At 50.4% G+C, this 27214-nt stretch overlaps 1 protein-coding gene across 3 annotated transcripts in view; it reads left to right on the top strand.

The window, feature by feature from the left end:
• The first annotated feature begins 16815 nt into the window (after positions 1-16815).
• The window catches only part of ACTN1 (actinin, alpha 1), a 94927-nt gene continuing 84528 nt past the window's right edge, over positions 16816-27214 (top strand). For 2 of the 3 annotated variants that reach the window (XM_012656169.1, XM_012656171.1), the window contains exon 1: positions 16816-17311. In XM_012656169.1, the coding sequence (XP_012511623.1) occupies positions 17207-17311 (105 nt within the window). In that variant the 5' untranslated portion in view covers positions 16816-17206. The remainder of the gene's footprint in view (positions 17312-27214) is intronic. The other variant, XM_012656170.1, reaches the window with a different exon arrangement.

Genomic DNA, 27214 nt, shown 5'->3' with positions numbered 1-27214 from the left:
CTGCAGGAGTAGAGCTCCCGGAGCCCAGCACCAGGACTTGAATGGAAGGCAACCAATCTAGCATGAGCTATGACCACAGGCTGGGAGGCCAGTTCCGTAACAAACGTTCCAGACTTACATTCCACATAAGCATTGTTCCCTTTAAAATAGTCTCCTAGGTAGGCTATAGGTTTACTTCACAGGCAATAAAAACAAAGGTATCAACATTTGCAGAGCATTTGCCAAATGTTAGGCTCTGTGCTAAGAGCTCTGTGGGTATTATCCCATTCAACACCTCACAGCTTGAATAACAGAAAAGGAAACTGAGGTTCAGAGATTCACATCACTGCTGGGTGATGAGGTCAAACCCAGGCTGTCTGCCTTCAAAACCCTCCATGCCAGGGGTAGGATGACTTTCAGTCCTTCACGATCTTCCCTGCTGGCATGAGGGTCCACCTTTGATCAAGTTCAGCCAGGAGAATCCAGGGCTTCCACGTTCCTTCATTATTTCATTGAAATCTCTCCACAGTGGGTGATTATCATGACCTTTCTAGGGAGGAATCAGGGTAGCTCAGAGCAGTTAAGGAACTTGCTAGTAAGTAGCACTGGATATCTCTTGGGAATGGACTTGATTTATGGAAACAGCCAAAACGCTATTTGGAACAAAGTCTACTAAACTAGGAAAGCCATCCATGTTGGCAACATTAAGCATGCTTAATAAAAATTTACACAAAACTGACCATCTTAGGTGGTTCATAGGCTGATCCTGAAGGCAGTTCCAGAAGAGGCATTTCAGGAATGGTTAGACATTTCTTCCCAGCTTGAACCCAAATCTGCCTCCTTGTAATTTGCTCCAGTGGCTCCAATTTGAATTCCTGGAGACACATAAAACTGATCTCTTTACTACCCTTCTCCCCGTTCTCTCCTTCCTAACAAGCCTGGTTATCTGGTTGCCAATCTGGGCAGGCTAGAAGCAGCAAATTAAAAAAATTTTTCTTTACAAGTTCCCAGACACCATTAAGTATTCTTACAAATGCAAACTAGAAAAGATAGATGCATATTAGAATCACCTGGGAAGATTCTACCCTACCAGCTCCTGGGTTCTACCCCCAGAGAGGCTAATTTTATCGATCAGGCTTGGGGCCCAGGTGTGGTTGGTTTTTTGAAGTTCATCAAGTGATTTTAGCCAGGGTTAAGAACCACTGTCTTCAGAAGAGAGAATTTAGACTCAGACAGGCTGGGTAACTAGCCCAGGGTGTCACAGGAAGCGAGCACCAGAGCTGGCCTTTGAGCCACAGTTCACCTGACCCTTCGGTACTAAGCAAATGCTCAGTAAGTGCTTGCTGAGTGGCGGATGGAAGCGCCTCTCCCTTCCTCCCGACACAGCCACACTCCTTGACCCAGGGACGACCCGGCGGTCTGCCAGTTCTGAAGGTGTGGCTCCTCACCCCAGCAACATGTGGCTCCTTTTTTATTTTTTTGAGACAGAGTCTTGCTCTGTTGCCCGGGCTAGAGTGCCATGGCGTCAGCCTAGCTCACAGCAACCTCAAACTCCTGGGCTCAAGTGATCCTCCTGCCTCAGCCTCCCAGAGTGCTGAGATTACAGGCGTCAGCTACCACGTCTGGCCCATGTGGCTCCTTTTGACAGGGCATCTGCGGGGCGATGTGCTCGCTGCAAAGCTGGGTGAGATACTGTTCAGGGACTGCTGGGCACTGATTCTGCTCAGCTGCTGCATGAGAGTGTGGCCCTGGGGATTTGGAATTGGGTCCAGATCCAGGACAGGGCCGTGTTGGTGAACATTCTCTTGCAGGTAGATTGTTGAGAGTAAACTCTTCCGGAACCATGGTGTAAACCCTACTACAATCTCCAATGAGATCCTACTTGCCAGGGTCCAGGCAGGGCCCCCTTCCCGCCTCCTCCAGAACCCTGAGAGCCAAAGAATTCTTGTGGTGTTGTACTGCCTGTGTTCCTGCCTTGCTTCTGATAAGATTTTGAATCCTCATCTAATTTAAAGTAGCCTTATAGGGACTGCCTGTGTGCAAGTCTCAGCACCCATAACCTTTAGCTGGGCACATGAGGACAGGGATGGCCTCCAGGCCCCGGCTCTTTCCTGCTGGGACTGCTAGGAGCAGTAGGACACAAGAGACCATGACAGGGATGGGACAGGATTGTCTCCACTGTGGCTCCTCAGTGCAGAGTCCACCCCAAGCCAGGCCTTGCCTCATTCCCTCTCTCTGGGTAGCTCCGTATTTCAGCCTCTGCAATTGTCTTTTGTCTCCAGTGCAGAGTTCCTCCAGGTGCCCCGGTCCTGGCTCTACTCACAGATATGTTTGTCTGGTTGCCACACCCCTTACCTTTCCCTCTCAGGGCTGCCCACTCCTCTGCCCTCAGCTCAAGGACATACTTCACCTTCGAGAGAGCAGGAGGGAATTCCAGGCCAAGAACAAGACACAGTTGTAGTGATTGACTCAGCTGACTATCGTCTATGTAGTTTACCAAGTGCGTCCACAGACATGATTTTATTTGGTCCATCCTCAAAATAAGCTTGGGTGATGATAAATTTTATGGGTGAACTTGACTGGGCCATGGGGTGCCCAGATATTTGGTCAAACATTATTCTGGGTGTTTCTGTGAGGGCGTTTCAGGTGAGGTTGACATTTAAGTCAGTAGACTGAGTGAAGCAGATTGCTCTCTCCAGCGTGGGTGGGTGGGACTCATCCAATCAGTTGAAGACTTAAATAGAACGAAAAATGCTGACCTTCCCTAGAGTAAAAGAGGATTCTTCCTGTCTGATGGCCTCAGCACTGGGACAGCTTGTTCCTGCCTTTGGCCTTGGAAATGTCAGCTTTTCCCCGGAGGTGAGCCTGCCAGCCTTCAGACTGGAACTACACCATTGGCTCTCCTGGGTCTCAGGCCTTTGAACTCAAACTGGAGCTAAACCCTTATCTCTCGCGGGCTTTAGCTTGCAGACTCCCCCTGCAGAGCTTGGGCCTTGCCTGCCTTCACAATGACATGAACCAGTTCCTTATAAATCACGCACACATACCCACACCCCATTGGTTCTGTTTCTCTGGAGAGCACTGACCAGAACTGCTTGCCTCACAGATGCTGCTAATACTCCCATTTTACAGATGAGAAAATGTTTCAGAGTCAGAGCCACCACGTATGTGGCCAGCCCTGAAAAATGTTCTATTAACTTGTTCAAGGTCCATGTCAGTGTTGTTGGTGGAGCAAGGACTTGAAGGTGGGCTTAATTCCATTAAACTATGTAGTGTCTTCCGGGAACTCACATCAGTGATCCCTTTCTCAAGCACAGGATTCTCCTTGAGACCCCAACACTTTGGGGATACTCCTAGGCTTAGAGGCAGCCACTTCCAGCCCCTGCAGAGCCTGAGAAAACTGAATATTTTGCTTCTGGGCTCCAGGTACTTCCCAACTTGGCTCTGGATTAAAATGTGCTCTCCTGATGATGAGCCACAGACACCCACTCAGGTGCAGGCTGCCCTGCCCTCTCTAGCGGCACCTGGGTTTCGCTCACTCTGCCTCTCTCTTTTCCTCCTTTCCTCCATGTCTCATGCATTCTGCAGCTCACCTTGTCCATCTGGAAGCTCCAGCCCCCTCCTCATCTGGGCTGGATGTAGGATCTGTGATTCTTCCTTGATTGTTCATAGGGAGCCAGGAAAACAGAAAATAGAAAATAGATATCCAAGGCCGGGCGCGGTGGCTCACGCCTGTAATCCTAGCTCTCTGGGAGGCCGAGATGGGCGGATTGTTTGAGCTCAGGAGTTCGAAACCAGCCTGAGCAAGAGCTAGACCCCGTCTCTACTAAAATTAGAAAGAAATTAATCGGACAACTAAAAATACATAGAAAAAATTAGCCGGGCATGGTGGTGCGTGCCTGTAGTCCCAGCTACTTGGGAGGCTGAGGCAGGAGGATCGCTTGAGCCCAGGAGTTTGAGGTTGCTGTGAGCTAGGCTGACGCCACGGCACTCTAGCCTGGGCAACAGTGAGACTCCGTCTCAAAAAAAAAAAAAAAGAAAAGAAAATAGATATCCATAGGTGAGTTAAACACAGTTACTGGCCTTTCTTAGTTCTGCAGTCACTTTCCTTTAAAAGAGTTGGGAATATTTTGGAACCCACATTATCCCATTTTGTTGTCAAGCCACAACCATTGTTTTGGAGAGGAGGTTATATGTTAAAAAGACTGTCTTTTTAAATCTCCCATTTCTCTCCCCACTTTTTTGTGCATTCCTTTCTTATTCCAGATAATCTCCCCTTGCCTGCAGGTTAATTTCCAAAAGAATTCAAGAGAGGGTGTTTGGTCCACACATTTTGATCTGCTGGGGTTCTCCAAGTGTTTTAGAGATACCTGGGGGATAGATTAGCTTCTGCTTGGACATACACCGGGTAGTTCTGGTATGACAGCAAATGCATTCTGATTTTTAGATTCTGGAAAGAAAAGAAGAAAAGAAAGGAAGAATGAAACCAATAGCAACACCTAACAACCAAGTTTATGTGTACATTAATGGTAATAATTTTGCAAGAACAGCTTGTATTTGCATATAACTTCTGCAAATTGTGCCTCTGGCCAGCCAGGAATGGGGAGGACCAACAACTGCAACAATGAACTATATACCAACTACAAAATTATATTTATCCTTTTTTCCTCCATTTTTAGTATTTGAATATACTTAACATTCACTGCTAATTTTTCTTCTTGCTTCCGAGCATACAGGGAAGTAGGTCAGTGAAGGGACGGGCTCAGCATTAGAGACCATGGTGGGAGATAAGAAGATATTTGAGACCTGGACAACCTCCCGCAAGAGGCCTCTGCTCAGGGCAGCTCTAGCGAGGACCTGGGAACTGAGCGCCTAGGCCGAGATGGAGTTAGAGGGCGCGCTGCAAGAGGGACTTCAGAGACGTCAAGACAAAGCATGGGGAGGGTATGTCAGGTGGGCCATGAGGTAATGTTCCCAGAGGCCTCTGAGTCCCCTGGGTAAAGGGCCATTTAACCATAGATTATTATCCTGGCTGTTATTTGTGTCTGCCATAACAGCCATAACAATGGATACTACAAAGGTCAGCCCTGGGGCCTCTGTTGCCTAATGCATTTAACAAGGGGTGGGTGTGGAAATGAGTGGATGAAGCTTCTTGTTGATCCAGATGCGTCTCAGCTGGCCACGGCATGGGGCCCTGTGAGAAACCCCAGATGGAGTTGATCTCCTCTGGGCCCAAGGCAAGGATGACAGCTGAAATTGAACTCGAACACACGCAAGGTAAGGCTTATGGAGCGAAAGCTCATCTCAGCATCTTTTATGAGACATGATGGGACTCAGGGAGTGGGACTCACTCAGTTCAGGGCAGAGGCTCACCTTAGCCACTGAGCCTGTTGGAGAGGGGCCCTGGGCTCTGGGCTCCTGAACAGTTGCTGTGCCCCATAGGGGTCTGGAATCATCTCGGATCTCACCTGGCGTTGCTTGGTGGGGTCATCACATGTCCTTTACCTTATATGAGGAAAAAGAGGCCCTCAGAGGTGGAGAGACCTGCCCACAGTGAGCGGTTAGACAGAGGCTGAGTCAGGACCAGAAGTTGGGTCCTTGGCTTCCAGTCGGAGCACCTCTACTCCACCTTGTGCAGGCATACCCCCTACCTGCGACAGGTAAACGGCAGCCTCACAGCCCTCAGCTGGAGGCGGGGGCTGATAGGAAGCCCGGGGACCCTCCAGTTCTCATGCACTCCTTTACTCCACTCATGCCTTCCAACAAATGCTCTTTGAGCACTGGTTACATATCATGCATTGTCACACATAGGGGTTAAGGATATGAAGCTGGGAGTTAGACTTTGGTCATTTACCCTTTGAGCTTTGATTGCCTCACCTGGAAAATGGGCAACACATAGAGTGAGTGTTGATGAAAGGGTTGGAGTTAGGGTTAGGATGAGGGCCAGGCCCTCAAGAAGTTCATGGTTTGTCCTATGAGCCAGATTCATCAACAACCACACTCAGTGTGTATGAACACAGCAGTTTAGGAGCAGAGGCAGGAATAACTAAAACTAACGAGGGGGCACTAGTATCTGCGCTGCCACCTACCAGCTGGATGACCATAGACCAGTCCCTTGACCCCTCTAGAAGAGCCTGAATTTTCCTATTTGTAAAATGGGATGATGTAAGTAGCACATAAATGCCAGGTTATGGATTTATGAACTGGACATAATAAACATGAAGCACTTGACACTCAGCAGGTACCAATAAAGTAGTATTGTTTTTTGAATGAAGTCAAATCTTCACAGAAGAGATAACATTTGAGTTGGGTTTTGAGAGATGGGCAGAGCTTTATAATGAGAAGATAGACAGGACAGCATGGACAAAGGCATGGTGACACGAAAATACAGCATATTCAGAGAAGGACAAGCAGCTTGGAGATTCTGGATCAGGGTGTGTGGAGGAGAGTGGTAGAAAGGAGATGGGGACCTGGCTGTGATGAGCCTCGTGCCCAATATAAAGCAATTTAGACCTTTAGACAATGGGAGACGTTGGAGTCTTTTTTGTTGTTGTTTTTTGTTTGTTTTGGTTTTTAGAGACAATGTCTTGCTTTGTTGCCCAGGCTGGATTGGAACTCCTGGGCTCAAGCAATCCTCCCTCCTTAGCTTCCAGAGTAGCTGGGACTACCAGCACATACCATGGCACCAGGCCTATTGGTTTTTTTGGGCGGGGGATGGTGTGGAGAGAGGACAGGGTCTCACTCTGGCACCCCCGCTAAAATGCAGAGGCATCATCCTAGCTCACTGCAACCTCCAACTCCTGTGCTCAAGTGATCCTTCTGTCTCAGCCTCCCGAGTAGCTGGGACTACAGATGCACACCACTGTGCCTGGCTAAGTTTTCTATTTTTTTATAGAGATGGGGTTTTGCTCTTGCTCACACTAGTCTTAAACTACTGGTCTCAAGTGATCTTCCTGCCTCAGCCTCCCAGAGTGCCAGGATTATAGGCATGAACCACCTCACTTGGCCCCATTGGAGGTTTTTGAGTTTAGTTAGGATGGGATCAAATTGGCATTTATAAGGTATGCTTCATTAGCACTTTCTTGGTTGTTGGTTTTTGTTTTGTTTTGTTTTGGTTTTTGCTTATTTTGCCACTAGCCATATTCTAATAGCAATAACACAATAGTGACAAACTCCTGAGTTATCTATCAGAACTCTTGTGGGTTGCACGTGACAGAAAACCAAACTCAAATTAGGTGTGGTGGTTTGAAAAATGTCTATAAATTCTTTGATGCTCCTCCCTTCAAGTGGTGAGGCCTGATTCCCCTCCCCTTGAGTGTAGGCTGGACTTAGTAACTCACTTCTAACAAGCAGAGTAAGTGGAAGTGATAATGTGTGACTTCAGAAACTAGGTTATAAAAAGCACTGAGGCTTCCCTTCCACTGGCTCTTTGAGCTTTTCTGGGGGAAATCAGCTGCCATGTCATGGGGACATTCAGCCTACATGGCAAGGAACTGAAGCCTCCTGCCAACAGCCACGTGGGTGGACTAGCGTGAAATCACAAGAAATTTGTAATCAAGCCTTTAGAGTCCCTGCTAACATGCAGTCTAAAATCATACATGAGACCCTGAGCCAGGACTGTTCAGCTCAGGCCACTCCCAAATCCCTGACCTACAGAAACTGTGAGATAATAAATGTTTGTTCTTTGAAGCTACTAAGTTTCACAGTAATTTATCAAGCAGCAATAGATAACTAATATACCAGCTTAGGCAAAAAGGGAATTAATTGGTGCACATAGCTGAGAAGTCTGGAGGTAGGACAACTAAATGCAAGACATCAAAAGATGTCACTGTTGGCTGGGCGTGGTTGCTCACGCCTGTAATCCTAGCACTTTGGGAGGCCAAGGCAGGAGGATCACTTGAGGCCAGGAGTTTGAGACCAGCCTGGGCAATGTAGCCGGATCCTGTCTCTACAGAAAATAAAAAAATTAGCTTGGCATGGTGGCACACACCTGTAGACCTTGGGAGGCTGAGGCAGGAGGATTGCTTGAGTCCAGGAGTTTGAAGCTGCAAGGCTGAAGTGAGCTATAATGATGACACTACTATACTTTACCCTGGACAACAGAGTGTGACCTTGTCTCTAAAAAAAAAAAAAAAAAAAAAAAGTCGTTGGGACTCAGTTTCTTTTCACCTCTTATATGGGTCCTCCTTTGTATTGGCTTTTTTCTCCAGTTCCACATGGTGACTCCTGAAAGCTTCAGCCTCATATCATCCTTACTGCTGGGATCTCCAGGGGAAAAGACTGTGTGCCTCTCTCCCCGGAGTGCCAGCAAGTCTCATTGTGTGTTCTTCAATCTGATTGGATCCCACACCCATCCCTAAACCAACTGTTGCACTCTGATTGGCCAGGCCCTTCATTTGTCCAGCCCTGGTGGTTAGGGGTGGGTCCACTCTACCTGAAGCCCAGGGATTAGGGCACAGGAAGTGCCTTCCCAGAGAAATACCAAGGTACAGTTGCCAGGAAGGGGAAATGGTTGCTGGGCAGCAAAACAATGGGTATCTCTTATACTCATGTTTGTATCGTACTTTTAGTGCGTGTCTCGTGTGCATTATGCCACACCAGCCACTGTGACCTCCTGGCTGTTCCTGGGGTGCTCTTGCTTTCTCATCTCGTTTAGGTCTTAAACGTTACCTACTCAACCAACCTTCCCCAAACACCTCCCTCTACTTCTCCCATACTCTCTATACCCCTTCCTTACTTAATTTTTTTCTTTAGAGCTTAACACTATCATATTATTTCAGTTATTAATATTTTCTCATCAGGCTCTCCCATTGAAACATAAGCTCCATGGGACAGGGCTTATGTCCATCCTGGTCACTGCTATATCCTCTGTGCCCAGAATAGTGTCTGGCACATAGTAGGTACTCAGTAAATAATGGTTGAATGAATGAATGAATGTGCACAGCCATTCTGTGAAGTAGGCTGGGAGGGTGATTCTCTCTCTGTTACAGATAAGGATATAGAAAATTGAGAGAAGGATTCTGTTGGCACAAAGAGTTAAAAAACACTTTTTTAACTTTAATTGTTCGGTGCTAATGAGAAAACAGCAGAGGGGAATTTAATGCATTACAGTGTGTTCCCACCAAGTGAAGGTTAAATGATGCCCTGATGCAGTAGTTCAAATAGAGAAAGTGGTAGGAGAATTGAGTCATTGCCTGGCACATGGTGATACAGGCACCCTGAATGCAAAAAGAACCACCTGCTCCATCACAGTCAGAACTAAATCATGCTGGGAGTAGCAATTTTGTTTCAGCAAATAGCAACAGTCACATTTAAATTAATGTGGCTAATTTGAATCCTACTGGTTTTATAGTTTCATTTAAGTAAATGCGTAAGTTTGTTTTGATTTCATCATTGATCGTAAACCTAAAACATCCAGAAGTTTGTACCTAGTTTTGTGTTCATACACATTTAAGGAACATTAAAACAAAAAATAAGTAACTTTGTGAAGATTTGTATCCTTTATAAAGGAAGTTGCTTAGTATTCAAGATTGAGAAACATTGTTTCAGAAGATTCAAACCATGTTGTCACTGGAGACATAAAGGAAGAGTCAGAAAAAGATGTTCTTAGAACAGGGCTCAGAACTTTACTGCCAGGAGCTAAAAGACTGTCTGGTGAGTTTAGCCCTCTCGTTTTGCAAATGAGTAAATGGAGGCCCAGGGAGCTCAGGTCTCCTGACCCCTCGGCTCTTTTCCCTGACTTCATCCTGCCTCCCACATAAAGATATCTGCCCCCCAAATCTCACCCACCATTTTCATGGAAGTGACTTAGGCCAGCTTCTAGGGCTGAGCTTCTGTGGACGACCAGTGGCCCCCAGTTGCTAAGAGCTTCCTTGCAATTCACTCCTCCCAGCCTGTAATCTGCCTGCCAGCTCCCAAAGGCAGGGGGTATTACTCAACAGGAATTTCTCAACTGTGATTTTGGTGTGTTGCTCTGGTATTTGCTGGGAACAAGAGATAGCTGGGGGAGAATTCCCGGCCCTCCCTGGAGGGCCCAGGCTGGGCAGCTATCAAACTTGACTCTGCTCCCAGAGCTGACCTCAGTGTAGCTCTCTAAGGTGGAGATTCCTGAGGGTCTTGCTTGGGTTTTACCTCTGGCATTTAGTGGAGAGATATATGCATGATCACTGGGAAAAAAGAGGGTACCGATGTTCTATCACCTGACACCTGAGAGCTAGGCAGATTGTGGGAACCACAGAGACTTTTATGCCAGTCTTTTATTAGAGATCCTGCAAGAGGGAAACTGCTAACTGTCTCCTACCCTGCCCCATTAGTCTCTGGTGGGAGGAGAGGAACTGGCCCTACGGCAAGCTGTCCCAGTGAAGCAGAAGCTGGTGGCCGAGCAATTAGGCCTGGTGACGGCTGAGTGCGGCTGGCTGGGGCATGAGTGGGAGATGGCCGACTCAGTTCCTCCAGCACTGGCTTCTCAGGAGGCCCAGGGACTTAGGAAATGCTCATGTGAACTATGGAAAAGGACTGGCCTCCCAGGGTCTCCCACGGGTTGATGGGAGAAACTGAGGCAGAGAGCTATAATTTGACTAAAGCCATTTTTCATTCAGCAAAGATTGAACTGGAGCACCTGTTGTGCCCTAGGTGCTCTGTGTTAGGCTGTGTGGGGGAAAGAAAAGGGGGTACACTTCATAGAGACAGTAGGAGAGAAAATGTGGACCAAGGACTAAAACGAAGTAAAGAATACTCTCTCACATACAAATGGTATGCTGTGGGAGTCCATTAATTAGACTGCTACTGGGTCTGGGGACAAAACTGAGGTCTCTGGCTTCCTGAGCTAGGAACCCAAGAAACCACAGTGATTTTTGTCCTACCTCCTTGTAGCCTTCTACGAATCCTCTAATGATTACTGTGTCCTTAGCTCCTGGGAAGCGCCCATAAGGACCCTGTTAGCATTAGGCTGTAGGGTTAGAGGACTCAGAACACAATGAAGGAAATCCCCAGATCTCTTGGCTGGGAGGTCCACAGTGCTTTTAATTTCCAGAATCTTGCAGATCCTACTTGTCTGTTTCCCCACAGGGCCTGCATGGTCAATTACCCACAGTAGGGAGAGGAAAAGGAACTAATGAGCATTGAAGTGGTGTGCTGCTCCAGGCACCGGTCTGGCACTCTCCCTTCTTTATGTCGCCTCATGTCAGTCCTGTTCATTTGTATCCTCTCTGACTGTGCCTGTCAGAGATCATCTGTTGGATGGATGAATTCTAGGGGAGGAAGCCCATGGTTTGTCCCAGGTAGACCGTGAGATTTGAGAAGACCAGGGCTCTTTGAGTCTGCTGGCATTCTGCCTGGCACAGAGTGGGTGCCTGGTAAGTATTCCTGGAACTCATAAACATAATAATTCCTCACTCTTTCCAAGGGAAGTTGGGTCATCTATTCTAGAGCTAGGTTATTTCAACAACAAAGCACCTATGGCTTGCCCAGTGACTCATTGCTGGCTGGATTGGGGCAGAGGCAGCTGCCTGGAGAGCTGGTGATGAATTAGGCTATGGTCTCAGCCTGCTGCTGCTGAGTTGGGAGTTCTCTGTTCCTTGAGCAGGGCCTCAGAAAGACCCGGCTTGTAGAAGGGATTCAATGTCCCCTCCCTTTCCACTGACTTGAGCAAACGTCTTGAGTCTCAGTTCTCACCCAGTGGTGTGTATTATGGCAAGAACTCTGCCTACAATCTCATTTCCTTTGTCATTGCACCCAGAGAAAAGGATGAAACAGATGAAAAAGGATAACAAAGCCTGAGTCTCTGGGAAGAAAGGAGTCAGTATTGTTTCCCAGATGAATCTTCACACTGTCCCAGTTTCCTTCACGACCTTACCCACTTCACTTTGGCTGTATGTGTAATCCCAGCGATTTTTTTAAAAAACTATTGTCTTAAACTTTTAATTCAAAAGTCATATAAAATAGGCTCATTCCAGCCTCCCACCAAAGCAAACCAAAACAAAATAGCTCCCACTTGGGACCAAATAGCCTCCTCAAACAGTCATTCACTGAACATTTGCAGAGCATCGGTGGTCCATTCTAGGAGAGACAGGACTACATCTGTCTTGTTCGCTCTTGTATCTTTATTTCCAGTTCAGTGCTAGACACAGAGCAGTTGCTCGATAAGTATCTGCGCTGAATGAATAAATGAAGAAATTTGGGGAATTAATAAAATAAGTGTGTCATCACCCCTTACTTGAAGCAGTTAATAAATTGAGAAGTGTTATTAGAATCAATGGCAGCAGGAATTTATTCAGATGGTTAATAAGCCTATGAAAAGATTAAGCCCACAAAAACAGATCGCTATTCACCTACCATAATGGTAAATTAAAAAAAAAAAATTGACAATACCAGGTGGTAGGAAGATGTGGAGCAACTGAAATTCTCACACCCTGCTGCTTGGAGGGTAAATTGTTACAGCCAATTTGAAAAGCTGTTTGGCAATATTTACTAAAGTCAAACATATGCCTACCCTGTGACCCAACAACTCCATTCTTAGGCATATATCCAAGAGAAATACATGTGTATGGTCATAAAAAACACACATCAAAATGTTCATATTGGCCTTACTCATGGTAACTCCAAACTGGAAACAACGCAAATGCCCATCGATAGGAGAGTGGATGAGGTACTTAGGTTATATACATACAATGGAATACCACACAGAAAAAAATTAACTGCTGACACAAGCCACAATGTAAATGAATCTCATAGACATTAAATTGAGCAAAAAATCCAGGAACCAAAATATGCATACTGTATTCATATAAAGTTCAAGACCAAAAATAATCATTGGTGACACAGAATGGTAAGAACCTATGTGGTTTGGGGGTATAGATTGGAAGGGGCATGAGAAAACCTAAGGTGTTGGAAATGTTTTGTATCATCACCTGGGTGGAGATGACATGAGTGTAGACATATGTAAAATTTCACTGAGCTATAGGCTTAAGATTAGTGCCCTTTTATGGTATGTTATGCCCCAATACAAATAAAGAATGGGTATTATAAACATGCATACACCTAGCATCCCTAAAAACTCAACACCTTCGGCAACTACGCTTCCTCTACAGAAGGTTGTGTAATACTGAGGCTAGTATCTCCAGTATCATCTCACCAGTGTGATGGCCACCAGTGAGAAGATGGACCACTTCACCACCTTGGCCCATCCCTCAGGGGCTCCCTTATTGAGAAGACCAAGTTCGTCAGTTATAGTTTGAACCTCCTTCCTGACTGCCTTCCACACACTGTGGACATCCTCACCATCGTTACTCCCCCTACTCCTTTCTCAGAAGATGGGCGTCTGTCTGCTTGTTCATGGCCCATCTGTTAGCCTGTGTCCTTGAACACACATGATCCTATCTCCTCAACTTTTTGCCATCCCTCAACTTTCTTTTGCTCACATTTTCAACCCTTTCCTTTCAACTGAATCCTTCTTGTCAGACTACAAATAGCTCAAGTTCCTCTTGTTTAAAAGAAATCCTCCTTTGAGCCCAGTCCCCCTTTCAGCCATAGCCCAACATTTCTTTTTCTCTTAAACTCACAGCTTTGCCCACTCTACCAAAAAGTCCATGGGCAAAGGTCACCGAAGAATTTTCAACATCCAAGGAACACTTCACAGGCCTTACTTTCCAGACTTTTCTGTTACATCTGATGTTGCCGATTCCTCTTACTTTGAAACCTTCCTCATTTCACTTCCTCAACACAAACTCCAGGCTCTCCTTGTTTCCACATTTCCATTTTCTCCCTGTCTCCTCGTTCTTTGTTCTCCCTTTCTAAGTGTTGCTCCTCAGAGTTCTGCCCTTGGTCCTCTTCTCAGCTCTATGTGGGCATTCTTCATGGACGGTCTCATTATGTCCATACTACTTACAGGCAGATGACTCTCAAATCTGTTTCCCCTGAGGGTGGAGCTATGCAGACAACTTGCTTGCTGGACAACTGAATCTAGACATTCTATGAGCACTTCCAGTTCAATGTGTTCAAACTCAATCCATGATTCTACTCCCCACCCTTTTCCTCTTCTATCTCAGTGGGTTGTACTGCCCACATTCACCAGATCATCCAAACTATAAACTCATGATTTAAAGCAAGGTTCTCAACCTCAGCAGTATTGATATTTTGGGCCAGATAATTCTTTGTGGTGGGGATGCTGTCCTATCCATTGTGGAATGTTTAGCAGCATCCCCAGCCTCCATCCATGGGATGCCAATAGTAATGTACCAGTCGCGATAACCAAAAATGACTCCAGATATCAACAAATAGCCCTTGGTGGGGAGGGATTCAAAATAACCTGGGGTTGAGAACCACTGGGTTAAAGGCATTGGTCTCGGAGTCACATATACCTGTGCAACTTTGGACTAGTTACTACCTCTCTGAGCCTTAGTTTGTTTTCTCTGTAAGAGAGAGACAAGGCTCACCTTATAGGTGGAACTGAAATAAGATAATACAGGTAAAGTGCATGGTCTGTCCCACATTGGACGTCTCAATAAAAACTCCTCTCTCTTCTTCTTACGTGCAGACTCCTAGGTCTCTCACTTTTATCTCTTAAGCATTTCTTGTCTATCCACTCTTCTCTGTTTCTGCCTGGATACTGCAACTTCTTTGCAACTGGTCTCACAGGTTCCAGCCAGCCTCACTGTGCTCAGATCCACACTTCTCATGGCAGGTGAGGCTTTGTGGCCCTGGATTTCCAGTCCAGCCATGCTGAGATGCTAGGCATTCCTTGGAATACCGTGCAGTTTCCTGCTCATGCTGGTCCTTCAGCCTCCAATAACCTCCCACACTCTTTATCTGGCTGACTCTCATTCTTTAAGGCTCACTCAGGTTTCACCTCCTCCAAAAAATTAAGCCTGGAGCCTCCCTCCCCATGCGGCTCAGCTCTCCTCCTCTGTGTCCCTGCAGCACCCTGCCAGATCTCTCTCCTTGCATCCGTCTCATCACATCGTATTTTCGTTTCTGTGTCTGTCTCTGCTGGGATGTGTGGGGCAGGGACTGTGACTTCTTCATCTCTATATACGTAGCATCTAGCACATTCCCTGACACACAGACAGTGCTCAGCAAATATTTATCGAGTGAATGAATGGATACAGCACCACCATTACCCCCTATGTTAGGTTTAGAGCCATAGTTTAGAAGTGGTTATAAAATGGTCCATAAATCTGCTGTCCCTGTGGCTCAGAAGCAGTGCTTCCTCAGCCAGGGACTTTTGGAAGGCACAGCACTGAAGGGTAACACTTGCAAAGACATGCATGGTTGACTAACGAAGCAGGGAGCGACATCACCACTGATATCACTGGCTTCCAACAGCAGCAGTTGGCTCTTCGGAGAATCAGAGGCACCTTCCTCATCTGTTCCATCAGTGGCCTTTCAAGTATCCTAATTCAGGGTCCTTCCTGTCAGTGAACTTCTCTAAACTCCTCCATTCACCTCTGGATTTGTATCTGCATTTTTGCAGTTGACTCAGCCATTTAGCCTGCAAATACAGTAGTTCCTCAGTATTAGCCAGGGATTGGTTTCAGGGTCACCGTTGATAGCAAAATCCGTGGCTGCTCAAGTCCCTTACAATATACCCTCCATATCCGTGGGTTCTGCCCTTTTGGAACCCGCGGATATGGTGGGTTGACTGTATAAATGAAGCATTACTCCGTGCTAGTGCTGGGGTGCACGATTGGCACTTCTGTTGTCCACAACAGTGTGCATAACCTATGGGAGGTTTACTCGCTACTGTTCGTCAGACCTGGAATCCCACAGAGGAGCCCACCAGGACGTGAGGCCTGCGCCATCCTGGGATCTATGCGGGATCAGCACGTTTAGACCCTTCTCTTACTAAGCCCGAGGAAGGCAGTCTAGGCAGGTACCGAACAGAAGTCAGAGGTGTTTAGTCGATCTGGCCCTCCTTCTTTCTCCAATAACGGTAAAGCTTTGTCAGGCATAAGGACACAGGATTGGTCTGCGGAGTTCTGAACGCCTGCTAAATCTCTTTTTGAGCTTAGCCCTTTGAGTCTCAGTTTCCTCATCTGTCAGGAGTGTGTATGTGGGAGGGGAGCATAGAGTAGATAGATCATTCAGGGGCCTCCCAGTTTTCAGGATGATGTCAGGGTGTGTATGAAGGTGAGGGAAGCCACTGGACACGCGAAGGTACTTGCGGCCAAGCCAGCAAGCCGAGCGTGCCCGCGGGACCGGCAGGGGATCCGGGGAAGCCGAGCGACGCGGCAGCCACCCGGGAAGCTCCGCGGTGGAGCGGTCCCCTGAGCCCGAAGGCCGGCCAGAAAGGACCCTGCGGCGAGGTGGGAGCAGCTCCGTGGCCTCCGAGAGCCGTGTGCTGTCGAGAAACCAGGCTCCTGCAGGGCAGGGATCAGCCGGGTCGCGCCCTGCAGGGTGGGGCGGGGCTGGGGCGGGGGGCGGCGCAGCCAGGAAATTCCCAGGAAATTCCTTTCCACTGCAGCCCCTCCTCGCCCCCTTTCCTAGGGCGCCGACCTGCCCGGACCCAGGTTTCCCGGGAAATAGAAAATGAAATGATCTTCGGGTTTTCTCACGTCCCTTCCCAGCCACCGCCCACCTCAGGGTTTGGAGCGCGCGTGGGAGCGCAATAACGGTGGCGGGGAACCGGTCCAATCCCTGGTGGCTCCTGGGGCTCCCGAACGCGGTGCCACTCGGTCCCCAAGCTCGAGGAGGCGTCTCCCGGCTTCAGTCCCGTTCAGCTTAAGCTGGTGTCACATGAGCGGCGGGGGAGTGGGAACCGGGGGAGTGGGCGGGGGTGTGCGCGCTGGGAGGGGGCCGCCCAGTCCACCTATATGCGCCGCAGCCCGGCTGACGGATGCCAGGAATTCCCAATGAGAGGCGATGGGGGGAAGTTTGGGCAACTCGGCCTGGCCAATGGAGAGCCTCGGGAGGGCTCTGCCCCTTCCCCCCGCCCCCGCCCGCCTCGGCTCCCGCAGCGCGAGTGTGTCCGCCTCGCTCAGTGTGCGTGGAGATTAGGTCCGAGCGCCGGCCCGGAGGCAGGCAGTCCGCGAGCTCCAGCCGCCGCTGTCGCCGCCAGCAATAGCCTTCGCGAGCAGCGCCGCGGCGGAACCCGGCGCAGGGGAGCTAGCCCGGCCCCGCCAGCCCAGCCCAGCCCGGTCCGACTCCCTCCCCACGCCGGGGCAGCAGCCGCCGCCGACACCCGGAGAGAAGGTGGAGGAAGAAATCCAGCCCCTAGCACGCGCGCACCATCATGGACCATTATGATTCCCAGCAAACCAACGACTACATGCAGCCGGAAGAGGACTGGGACCGGGACCTGCTCCTGGACCCGGCCTGGGAGAAGCAGCAGAGAAAGGTTAGCAGCCGCCCCCGCCCGCCGCAGCCCCCAGTCCCGACCCGGTCCGCCCGCCGCGCTCCTGGTTCCCGGCTCTGGGCTTTGAACCGGTTCCGGCGCGCACGGGAGGGGGCGGGGGCCGCGCGGCCGCTGCGAGGTGGGGTGTTGGGTTACAGGCATGGGGCGGAAGGGGGAGCGCCTCTGCCCCGGGCCCGCGAACGCCCAGCCAGAGCGCGGGGAGGTGTTGCCGCCGGCGGGCAGGTCGACTTGGGGCCCGTGACCCAGGCCACCCCGCTGCTGCAGCAACCATCCCCCGCGTGGGCTGAGCGCGAGGGCGGTGCTCCGGAGGCTGGGGCTGAGACTGAGACCCCGGCTCGGTGGCTGCTTGCTCCGGATCGATTTTCCCTTCCCTCCCCGCCCCCGGCCGCCTCTCCATATGGCGTGCGGTGGCAGCGCGCTTCCTGGCCCGCCCTGGGCTCAGTACCTGAGGGGCAAGCTGCCTGGGACCTGCGCCCCCCAGCGCCAGCCCGCAGGCCGAGGGGAGAGCGGGCGCTGGAGGGATTGGCGGCTGCCTGCGGATCTGCCTGGAGGTGGATCAGCTGGAGTGCGATTGGAGCCGAGAAAACCGGGGGGCGTTCGCGGGCTCCTCTGGGCCCTGTGGGGGCGGGGTCAGGACAGCAAACCGTTTTATTGCTTAAGTCGGTGGGTTGGTAGCTGCAAGCCCCAAACGGGCTTGCGTCTGCGTTCAGCCCTCCGACCCCCGCTCTTTTCCTGGGGAGAGGCGAATTTGGGCTGCTCGATTCGAGTTGAGGGGCTCCAGGGCGAGGGACTGCCACTGGGGATATTTGGAGACCCCTGCTTAGCCACGGAGCTGCATCCCAGGCGCCGTGTGCGGGGTGCGCACTCAGCTACCCGGGCTGGGCTCGGAGCTGGCTGTGGGACGCGGGCACAGTGGCCAGTGGCAGGAAGAGGTCAGAAACCACTTTTGCTGGTGGGGGCGAGAGGGCGCCCCAACCCTGCGGCTGCTTCCTGCCTGCGCGGTGAGCCCTTGCCCCAGGCGGCCACGTACCCTAAGCACCCCCTCCCTGCCTCCCCTCCTCCCCACTGCCCGCTCCCATCCGGTCCCTCCCCGTTTCACAGCCCCCCCACCCCCAGCGCTGATCTGGGAATGGGGGGGGGACAGGATGGCGCGTCCCTCTGGATAGTGCGGTTAGGGCTGGGCTTGAGGGAGAACGCTCATGTCCAAAAATGGTAACATTCATTCCCTTTTTTAAACTTAAAAGGGGGGGAGTTTAGAGAGCCGACTGAAGTTTTTTTTTTCAGCCAAAGGCATCCTGTATTAGCTCACTCAGGAATCCTAAGCCCTGAAACGGCGCCCTTTTACTCACTTCATCAGACAAGCAGAGGTAATTTAAAACACACACACAATGGGCTTCCTCAAAACGGGGCGACCTGGGGCCCCAGTGCCCAAAGCGGAGCCGGGACCTGTACAGCGACCTATACAGCGACGTTGGAAGTCCCCTGGCTTTGAACTGACTTCTTTGTAATGTGGCACTTGCTTAAACACACCCTCCACCTCTTCCTGTCGGCCCCCTAGGGAGAGCTGGGAGTTGGGGGGCTACCTACAGCCTCCCATTTTCTTGGCTTATTTCCTGGGACCTTTGGGCTGTTGATAGAGTTGAAGATTGAGTAAATAGGAGATTCCTAGGGGCGACAAGGCAGGGGACTCTTTTTTAAAATTTCACAGTGCAGCCTTTTTGAGAATAGATTTTAAATTGGACCAGCAGAGTGAGATCGGGGTGGTGGAATTCTTGGGGTCTTCTGTGGCGGTTAGAAGTAGAAATCCCTGCTTAGGGAGCACCTGCTTTGCGCTGGGAGGAGCAGAAGTGACCAAGCTACCTCAGAATCAGGCCCCTGTAGGGACTGTGAGACTAAGTTCCTGCGCAGACACTGAGCATGGGCCTGCACATAGTGTTCAGTGTTATCGAATGAATGAATGAGTGTACTAAATGTAGTTGGGTAGAAAAATGTAGATTCCCAGAATTCTGACCTGGGTGGGTGTGCACCAGGCCACTGGGCAGTCAGGTAGGAACAGGTCTTCTGGGAAATTTAGTAATCTAGGGGGCAAACCCAGCAGCGCCAGCAGCTGGCATTTGCTGACATGTGCCAGGCAGTGTTCTAACCATGCTGTGTTGATTGTCTCAGTTGTGGCTCCCAAGAGCTGTGAGCCAGGCACACCTGAGGATGAGGAAACAAGGGCCAGAGAGGGAAGTGACCAGCCCAAAGTCCTGTGGGCTGGGGTGCAGCTATGTTCGAGACAGGCAGCTTCCCCTGACTGGTCCCTCCTTGGGGAGGGAGGCAGGAAACCTGGACCTGGCATCCGGAGGAGCTGGAGGATCTCTGGACCAGGGGGAGCCAGTACCTGCTTTGAGGGGGTTGATGGGGGGAGGGGCGGGGCACAACAGAAGGAGCTCTGGGCCTGACTGAGAATATCGGGTCTAAGTTCATTTTAACTGTCATTAATTCTGTAGGTTATCTTTTGTGGGCCTTGATCTGTAAAATTTCTGCCCTGCCTAGTTCTTGGCAGGGTGGTAGGGAATCTAAGGAGGTTGTTTTACATGTGGGGATAAGACTTACAACATGTTGCTTTTTTTTTTTTTGTGAGACAGTCTCACTCTGTTGCCCTGGCTAGAGTGCCATGGCGTCAGCCTAGCTCACAGCAACCTCAAACTCCTGGGCTCAAGCAATCCTCCTGCCTCAGCCTCCCGAGTAGCGGGGACTACAGGAATGCACCACCATGCCCGGCTAATTTTTTCTATATATATTTTTAGTTGTCCAGATAATTTCTTTCTATTTGTTTAGTAGAGACAGGATCTCGCTTTTGCTCAGGCTGGTCTCGAACTCCTGAGCTCAAATGATCCGCCCGCCTCAGCCTCCCAGAGTGTTAGGATTACAGGCATGAGCCACCATGCCTGGCCAACTTGTTGCTTTTGACACTGTCTCTACTGAGCGTGGGAGGTGGGAGCTGAGTGGAGAAGCACGCAGTGCACACTGTGATACAAAAGTCACTGGGTGGGGGGAGGTGGCAGGAGACCCTCTTTTTAGCCCTGGTGCAACCTGGCAATTTATGAGACTTTGGGCAGGACTGTGCATTTCATTGAGCCTGTACCTTTGTTAGATCAGCTAACAAATACTTTGTGGGCATGTCCTCTGTGCCAGGCATGGTTCTAGGTGTTGGGGTTAGGGCACTGAACAAGATAGACCAGGTCTCTGTTCTTGTGGGGCTTCCATTATGTTTTGTCATCTGAACTGGGAGCATTTCTGCCCTGCCAAGCCCTTGAGGTTCGTACGGGGATCAGACGAAGTGCGTGTTAGGAAATGCTTCCCCGGTGAAGGTATGGCAGAAGTCTGCGCGGGCAGGAGGCATGACTCAAGAAACTGCCTCGGGTTGGCCGTGGCTTGTTCCTTCTTCAAAGAATGCTTCAGTGCAGAGTTCATCGGCTGGTCTTCCTGCCTCCAGACACGAAATGCAGTTGTCTTGTGGATTAGAGGAATTTCCCATGCTTTTCCAGCTTTTGTCATCTTCCTGACCCTTGAGGCCGAGCTTTGAAGCCACTTTTTTTCCCCCTCCCCTGGAGCCCACAGGGGGCAGCTGTTCTTTCCAGGATGACCACAGCCCCAGTTTATGTTCTCACGTGGCTCTCGCTCATACGTGTATGTGTATTCCGGGTGTCAAGCAGGCTGGAAGAACTCGAAGTAGGATCCTGGCTCTACACCTTCAGGCTTGTGACCTTGTTCCTCTCTGAGCCTCCAATTCCTTATTTATGGAAAGGAGCTAATACCCATCTTGCTGGGTCGGTTGTGAGAGGATATGTAAAATGGCAGCTTCTGCTGTTACGTTGTATTCTCTCCCTTGCCTCTGAAGTCCTGGAGATTCTGGTTTGATGTGTACTGTCACAGGTGCTAGCCCTGGGGCTTTTTACATGTAGGAGCTTAATCAATATTTGTTGAGCGAATGGATGTTGAAACAGGGAGGCAGCCTTGGCAGCTGATGAAGGTGGTTGTGAATAAGGCCCAGATCCCAATTCTGCACCCAGGTCAGGCCGGTCACAGCAAGAAGGGTCACCTTGTTTACACTTGCTTCTGGCCAGTGAGACCATTGCAGGAGCTAACCAAAACCACCCAGGAAGGCGGAGGACTGCAAAGAAGGGAGGGTCTGCTGTGGGTGAGTTTACCTGGGGAGGAACAGGGCATCAAAAGCCAGGGTGATGCCTGGTGGAAATAAAACCAGAGAGAGGAGAAAGTGGCTGCCATCTCCATCCTCAGACCCCTCACTGTTCTGTCCTTCCTGCTTCACTCCATGCCAGTGTCCTCGGAGGCAGGGACCCAGCTTGTCCTGGGTTCTGCTGAATGCCTAGTGCCTAGCACAGGGGCAGGCCTGTTGCAGGTGGCCTGGTCAAGAAATAGCTCTGAAAAATTGGATAAATGGCATCACGTGTGGCTCCAAACTCCAGGCGGGGGTGTGGGGATAGTGATGAAATGCTTTCTGTTCAGGTGACTACCCCGTTCTGGGGCTGTCCCCAGGCTCTAGCTTCTGCAGATAAACACACTGTGGCTCCAAATCTTGGCGTCTCGTGACTCACTAGCTGTTGCGATTTTGGCGAGTCACTTACCTGCTCTGGGCTTGATGTAGCAATGGGGACATGGGGATAATGATAGTTCCTACCTGATATAATTGTGTGGAGGTTTAATTAATGTCTGTAGGGGATTTAGCTTAGCACCTAGTGTATAGTTAGTGCTCAATAAATGTCAATTATTTGGGGGAAACAGAATTTCTGTGATCTCTACCCAGTAGGCATTATGACAAGACATGGTACATAAACCCATCTTTGGAGGAAGCATGGTTGGCTGTGGGAGTTGTGTTGTTTTTGATCTCTGGCCTTGAGTTCAGCTCTGGCTCATTCTAAGTCACTTAAGCTCTCTGACGTAGACTTCCTTGCCTACCCTTTCCCTACTTCCTGGGTATCAAGGATGCAAGGATGGATGATAAAATGCTTAAAAGCGGTGTCAGCTTATATGGGAAAGTGACCACACAGTAGGAATTCCCTGTAAGAGCAGTTTAGCCCCGAGGCCTTCAGCTGAGGCAGTCTCTGGGCCTGCCTGCCCTTCCCAGCAGCTGACCCAGCCCTGCTTTCCCCAGGTCCCCAGGACCTGATGCAGCTCGTTCCTTTCCAGATCCTGTTCCATGTGGGTGAACTGAGAACAGGTGCTCACTGATTGGCAAAGTGATTGACAAAGTCTGAGTAGAGACGGAGCCTGGAGGGGGGACCCTACAGAGGCCACCTGGCCCCGACCAGGCAGGTGGGGGCTGCTTCTGGCTGCCACCCAGGCTGCGCTAAGACAGGCAGGTGTGAGGAGGCCTGGAGCACACTGGGAACCAGATCTTCCAGTTTTGAGGAATGGTGGGACCTTGAGGGGCTGTTGGGGATGCTGGACAGTGAGATGGGTTTGTAGGAGTGGAGGGCAAGAGGCTCCTGTAGGATGTGTGGTCACCTGCCTTCTCAAGGGCAAAAGGAAGAACCTCGTTCCTCAAGTCTGACTTCTTGGGAAGGTGCTGCAAGGCTGTGTTGGATTTGGAACTCTCCTTTCCATCTTCTCAAGGAAGGCCTGGGGCAGGGATCCTGGCTAGTGGCCACAAACCATAAATCTGGCTTGAGGACTTGTCACACAAGACCTGGTGCCTCCTGGGAATCTGCAGCCAGGGCGGGGCAGCCCAAGCCTGGAAGTGACCTAGTCACAAATGTGCTACTGTGTGTCTCTAGGAAGGAGCCCAGCCCTTAATAGGGTAGGAATGTGGACGATTCGTCCTTGTGGAGTCAATCAGTGGAGGTTAATTAAACCCCTGCCAGGTGTCAGATGCTCTACCTGCTCTGTGGAGTCATGGAAATCTTGGTTTAGGTAGAAGGGGAACCAGCAGGATACAGAATCACTCCAGGCTGTGCCAGCCGTGGTCAGAGGGATGGCCAGGACAAATGCCACGGCCACTAAGGCAGGAGCCCACACTTGGGCCTGGGGTGGTGGAGAAGGTGGAGAGCTGGTGGGATCTGGGCTGCATCTCAGAGGAATGCAGGATTCGATGAAGGTTCCAGGAAGCTCACCTTCCCCTGGCAGTTAGACTGTGTGTGTGTGTGTGTGTGTGAGAGAGACACAGACAGAGTGGAGGACAGAAGAGGGGAGGGGAGAAGCCTGGAAAGGCAGAGCAGAGCAGCGTGAGTAATACTGCTGGGGGATACCCCTTCCCATTGTCTCCCTCTTATTCTTCTTTTCCATTCGTTTTGCCCCTTCCAGAGCTGATCTCTCGCCTTTCTGAGAGATCAGAAGGGCCAGGCCAGGCTGTCCGTACAGGTCACGGGTTGGGCTCTCAAGGTAGTGTGGGGCTCATCCCAGCCGTTAACCCCACCTCAGCTGCCCCCGTGTGTAACCACCCATGGTTTTCCTAGAGCTGGCGTGGAGCTGAGGGGCACCTTGCCAGCGACCCTGCTTTTGTTTTCTCCTGAGTGTGGCTGCTGGGCCCACACGTCTGCACGAAGGGCCCCCGGGCTGGGCTGGGTTGCTCACCGAGGGTGCTGCCAGCCCCTGCTGCACACCCACAGAGATGGTCTGGACAGTTCTAGCCCGCGGCTCCCCAAGGCACTCATGGTAGAGAAGCTGCAGGCAGAGGACCCCCCTGAGCCTGGTTCCTCAGTTCTGGTCAGATGGGTCGTTTCCAATTAGACTCATGATTCAGCCCCAGCTCTGTCTCCATCTGCCGAGGCTCCAGCGTCCTGCTACACAGTGTTTGCCCAAACCTGGCTCTGTCTGAGGCAGGGAGCCTTGGCAGTGGTGGGGGCAGGAGATCGAGCACACCGGGGCTCAGAGCCTCCCTCGAACACGCCCCTTCGTTCCTCTTCATACACAACCAAGGTTTCCCACCTGTTCCCAGGCTGGCATCAAGTCCAAGCTCCTGGAACCCTTCCTTCCCAGCAGGCAGGGGCGAACGCGTGGAGGGGTTGGCCAGGCCCTCTTCCCTGCCTCCCCAGCTTTCCCTCCTGTCACGCCCTGCCTGGGGGCTGTCTGGCGGGATCTGGATATGTGGGCGCTGTGAGTCTGGTCTAGCGATGGGGAGGCCCCAGAGCCACATGTGGCAGCATTCATGACCCCAATTTGCCCTCTCTGTGTGCCCCATTCAGCCATAAAAGTTTAAAAAAATCTTTCTCTTACAATATTTTTAGTGGCTCCCCTGAGTGCATGCCAAGGATCAGCACCTGTCTGAAGGACTGTGCCTGGCACGTGCATGAACACGTCTGACCCTGTAAGGTGGGTCCTACTCTTATCCCACTTTACAGAAGAGAGAACTCGTCCAGGATCACACAGCCAGCAAGCGGTGGGGCTGGGCTCCGAGGCCGGGCAGCCTGGCTCTAGCGTTGCACTCCTTCTCGACTTTGCTGCTTATACAACAAACGCTTGCGTGGGTAGGAACATCTAACCCAAGACAAACATATGCAAACAAAACCCCAGTGATGGATATGCTCGGAATTAGGTAGTGGTGATGGTTGCACAACCTTGCGAATATACTCAAAACCACTGAATTGCACACTTTAAAAGGTTCAATCTTATGGTATGGAGTTATATCTCAGTTTTTAAGAGGCCTAAGAGAATACTAAATAATATAAAGAAGGAAATGACAATTGCCTATCACCCCACCTCCCAGAGGTGAGCAACCTGGCGGGATACCGTCCTTGTCCCTCTTCCCTTCCCTGTGTGTCCCCTCTCCATCTTGCCTGCAGGGACTCGAGGGCCGGGGGTTTGGGTTCCTGCTGAGTGAGGGTGCCTGGGGGAGGAAGATGATCAAGAGCCTCAGCTTTCTTGCAAAGCATGATGTATAATGTGGCCCTTTTCTTGGAAACTGCCTAAGAATAGATCACGGGTAAGCACAGGCAAACAGAAGACCAGGTGGGTGGGGGCAGAGGGTGGCTTTCATGTCCCAGTCCTTGGGGAAATTTCTATGGACCTGTGTCTGTAAACCCTGTTGGCCTGGGTTTGCTTCTCACTGTCTGGCATCCCCAGGGTTGGTGGGGTGGGGTCCACGTGGGGCAGCTTTCCTCAGGGTCCAAGGCAGGGAAGGGCTGGGGAAGACCAGGGGTCCTGCCATAGGAGGCAGCTGCACCACTCTTGAGGTTGCCTAGCAATAGTGGGGAAAGTGACTTAGCCCACTACAGAGGCGGGAGGAGAATAAAAGGCAGCCCGAGGATGGAAATCGGGTGTAGATGCAGAGGATGTGGTTCCCCTGGAAACTGCCTCCTTGGGCCTTGGCTACAGAGGGTGACTTCTGGGGCTGGGATCCATTCGTTCTCCACTGAGAGGGAGTGGGGTCCTCCCTAGGCCTGTCATCCCCAGGGTTGGGGCTAGGGGACTTAGGGAGACCCTTCTTGCACGTGGACCGTGTGTTAGACATGTTCTGTCGGTGGCCCCATTTAACACTGACAACAGCCTTGTATGTGGGATGATCACACTTTATAGACGAAGATCCTGAGCTTAGAGATACAGAACGCATGCTCCCAGCGGCACAGCAAGAAGGGGCTGGTACCCTTGGCTCTTTAAGGGAACCGTTCATTTTGGTTCAAAGCATTTCACAAGAGCAAGATACTGGGAGGTGAGTGTAAACACTGTCCACCTCCTGGGAAGGGGAGAGAAGATGAAAGAAGGAAGGCTGGAAGGAGAGTTATCTGTTTTACATCAACCAAACAACCAACCAGCCAGTATTTATTAACAATGTCTTGGTTTTCCAAATAAGTAAAAAGACTAATAGTTCACACTGTGTGGAGATTGAATGGTTTGGATTTTCTCAGTATGTCAAACAACCTTTGAGGAAGGGACTGTTCGTTTTCTTGTTACAGACAGGGAAATTGAAGCTCAGAGAAGTTAAGTAACTTGCCCAAGATTCACCAGCTAGTAAGCCGCGTTATGAACGAACCCAGGCAGATTGACCTCAGAACTCTGCTCTTAACCAGAAGTACGACACACCCTTTGCTATTAAGGAGTTTATGTTTTATTTGGGAGGCAAGGCTTATATATAAGTGAAATAATAGAAGACAGCTCAACATGGTGTTTAATCAAGTACTCATTACATGATTCATGATTTTTAACATTTATGCATTCACGTGTGGTTTTCTTTCCATTAATCATGCTGAGCAAACTTACGAGGTCTTATCCTCATTTAACAGACAGAGAAAGTAACTCAGAAAGGTTAAGTGACTTTACCAGGGTTTCTGTTGCAGCCTCACTGGAGTAGAGTTGGTTTTGAATGCAGGTCTTTGACAGGAGGGTCTGTGAGGATAAGGGGCTGGGCATAGGCTTTACCGAAGCTACTTTTCTTGGTTGTGAAGATAGTGGAGGATGCAAGTTGTATTTCCCTGCATTTTTCAGTAGAAGGAATAACGGTCAGGAATAGACTCCAGTCCCCTGAACCTGGAGGGCACTTCCCACCTCTAGTGCTTGTGCCCAGTGGCCTTTCCTAGAGCTGACTCCAGCTTTTGAAGACAGGCTTCCCGAGTCCTTTAAGATTGTTTTTTCCAAAAGACATGGTCTTGCTGTCGCCCAGGCTGGAGTGCAGTGGCACGATCATGGCTCACTGCAGCCTTGAACTCCTGGGCTCAAGTGATCCTCCTGCCTCAGGCTCCTGAGTAGCTGGGGCTACAGGTGCTTGCCACCATGCCCAGCTAATTTTATAACTTTTATTTTTTTTGTAGAAATAGTGGTCTCAAACTTCTGGCCTCAAGTGATCCTCCTGCCGTGGCCTCCCAAAGTGCTAGGATTACAGGCCTGAGCCACTGCTCCTGGCCCTTTAAGATTCAATAGCACCCTCCCCTTCTCTGCTGTTTTTAG

This window comes from Propithecus coquereli, unplaced genomic scaffold, assembly GCF_000956105.1.
Source record: "Propithecus coquereli isolate 6110/MARCELLA unplaced genomic scaffold, Pcoq_1.0 Scaffold5, whole genome shotgun sequence".
NCBI lineage: Eukaryota > Metazoa > Chordata > Mammalia > Primates > Indriidae > Propithecus > Propithecus coquereli.
The sequence above is the reverse complement of the archived record's forward strand: the minus strand, read 5'-3'. Positions and strand labels throughout refer to the sequence as shown.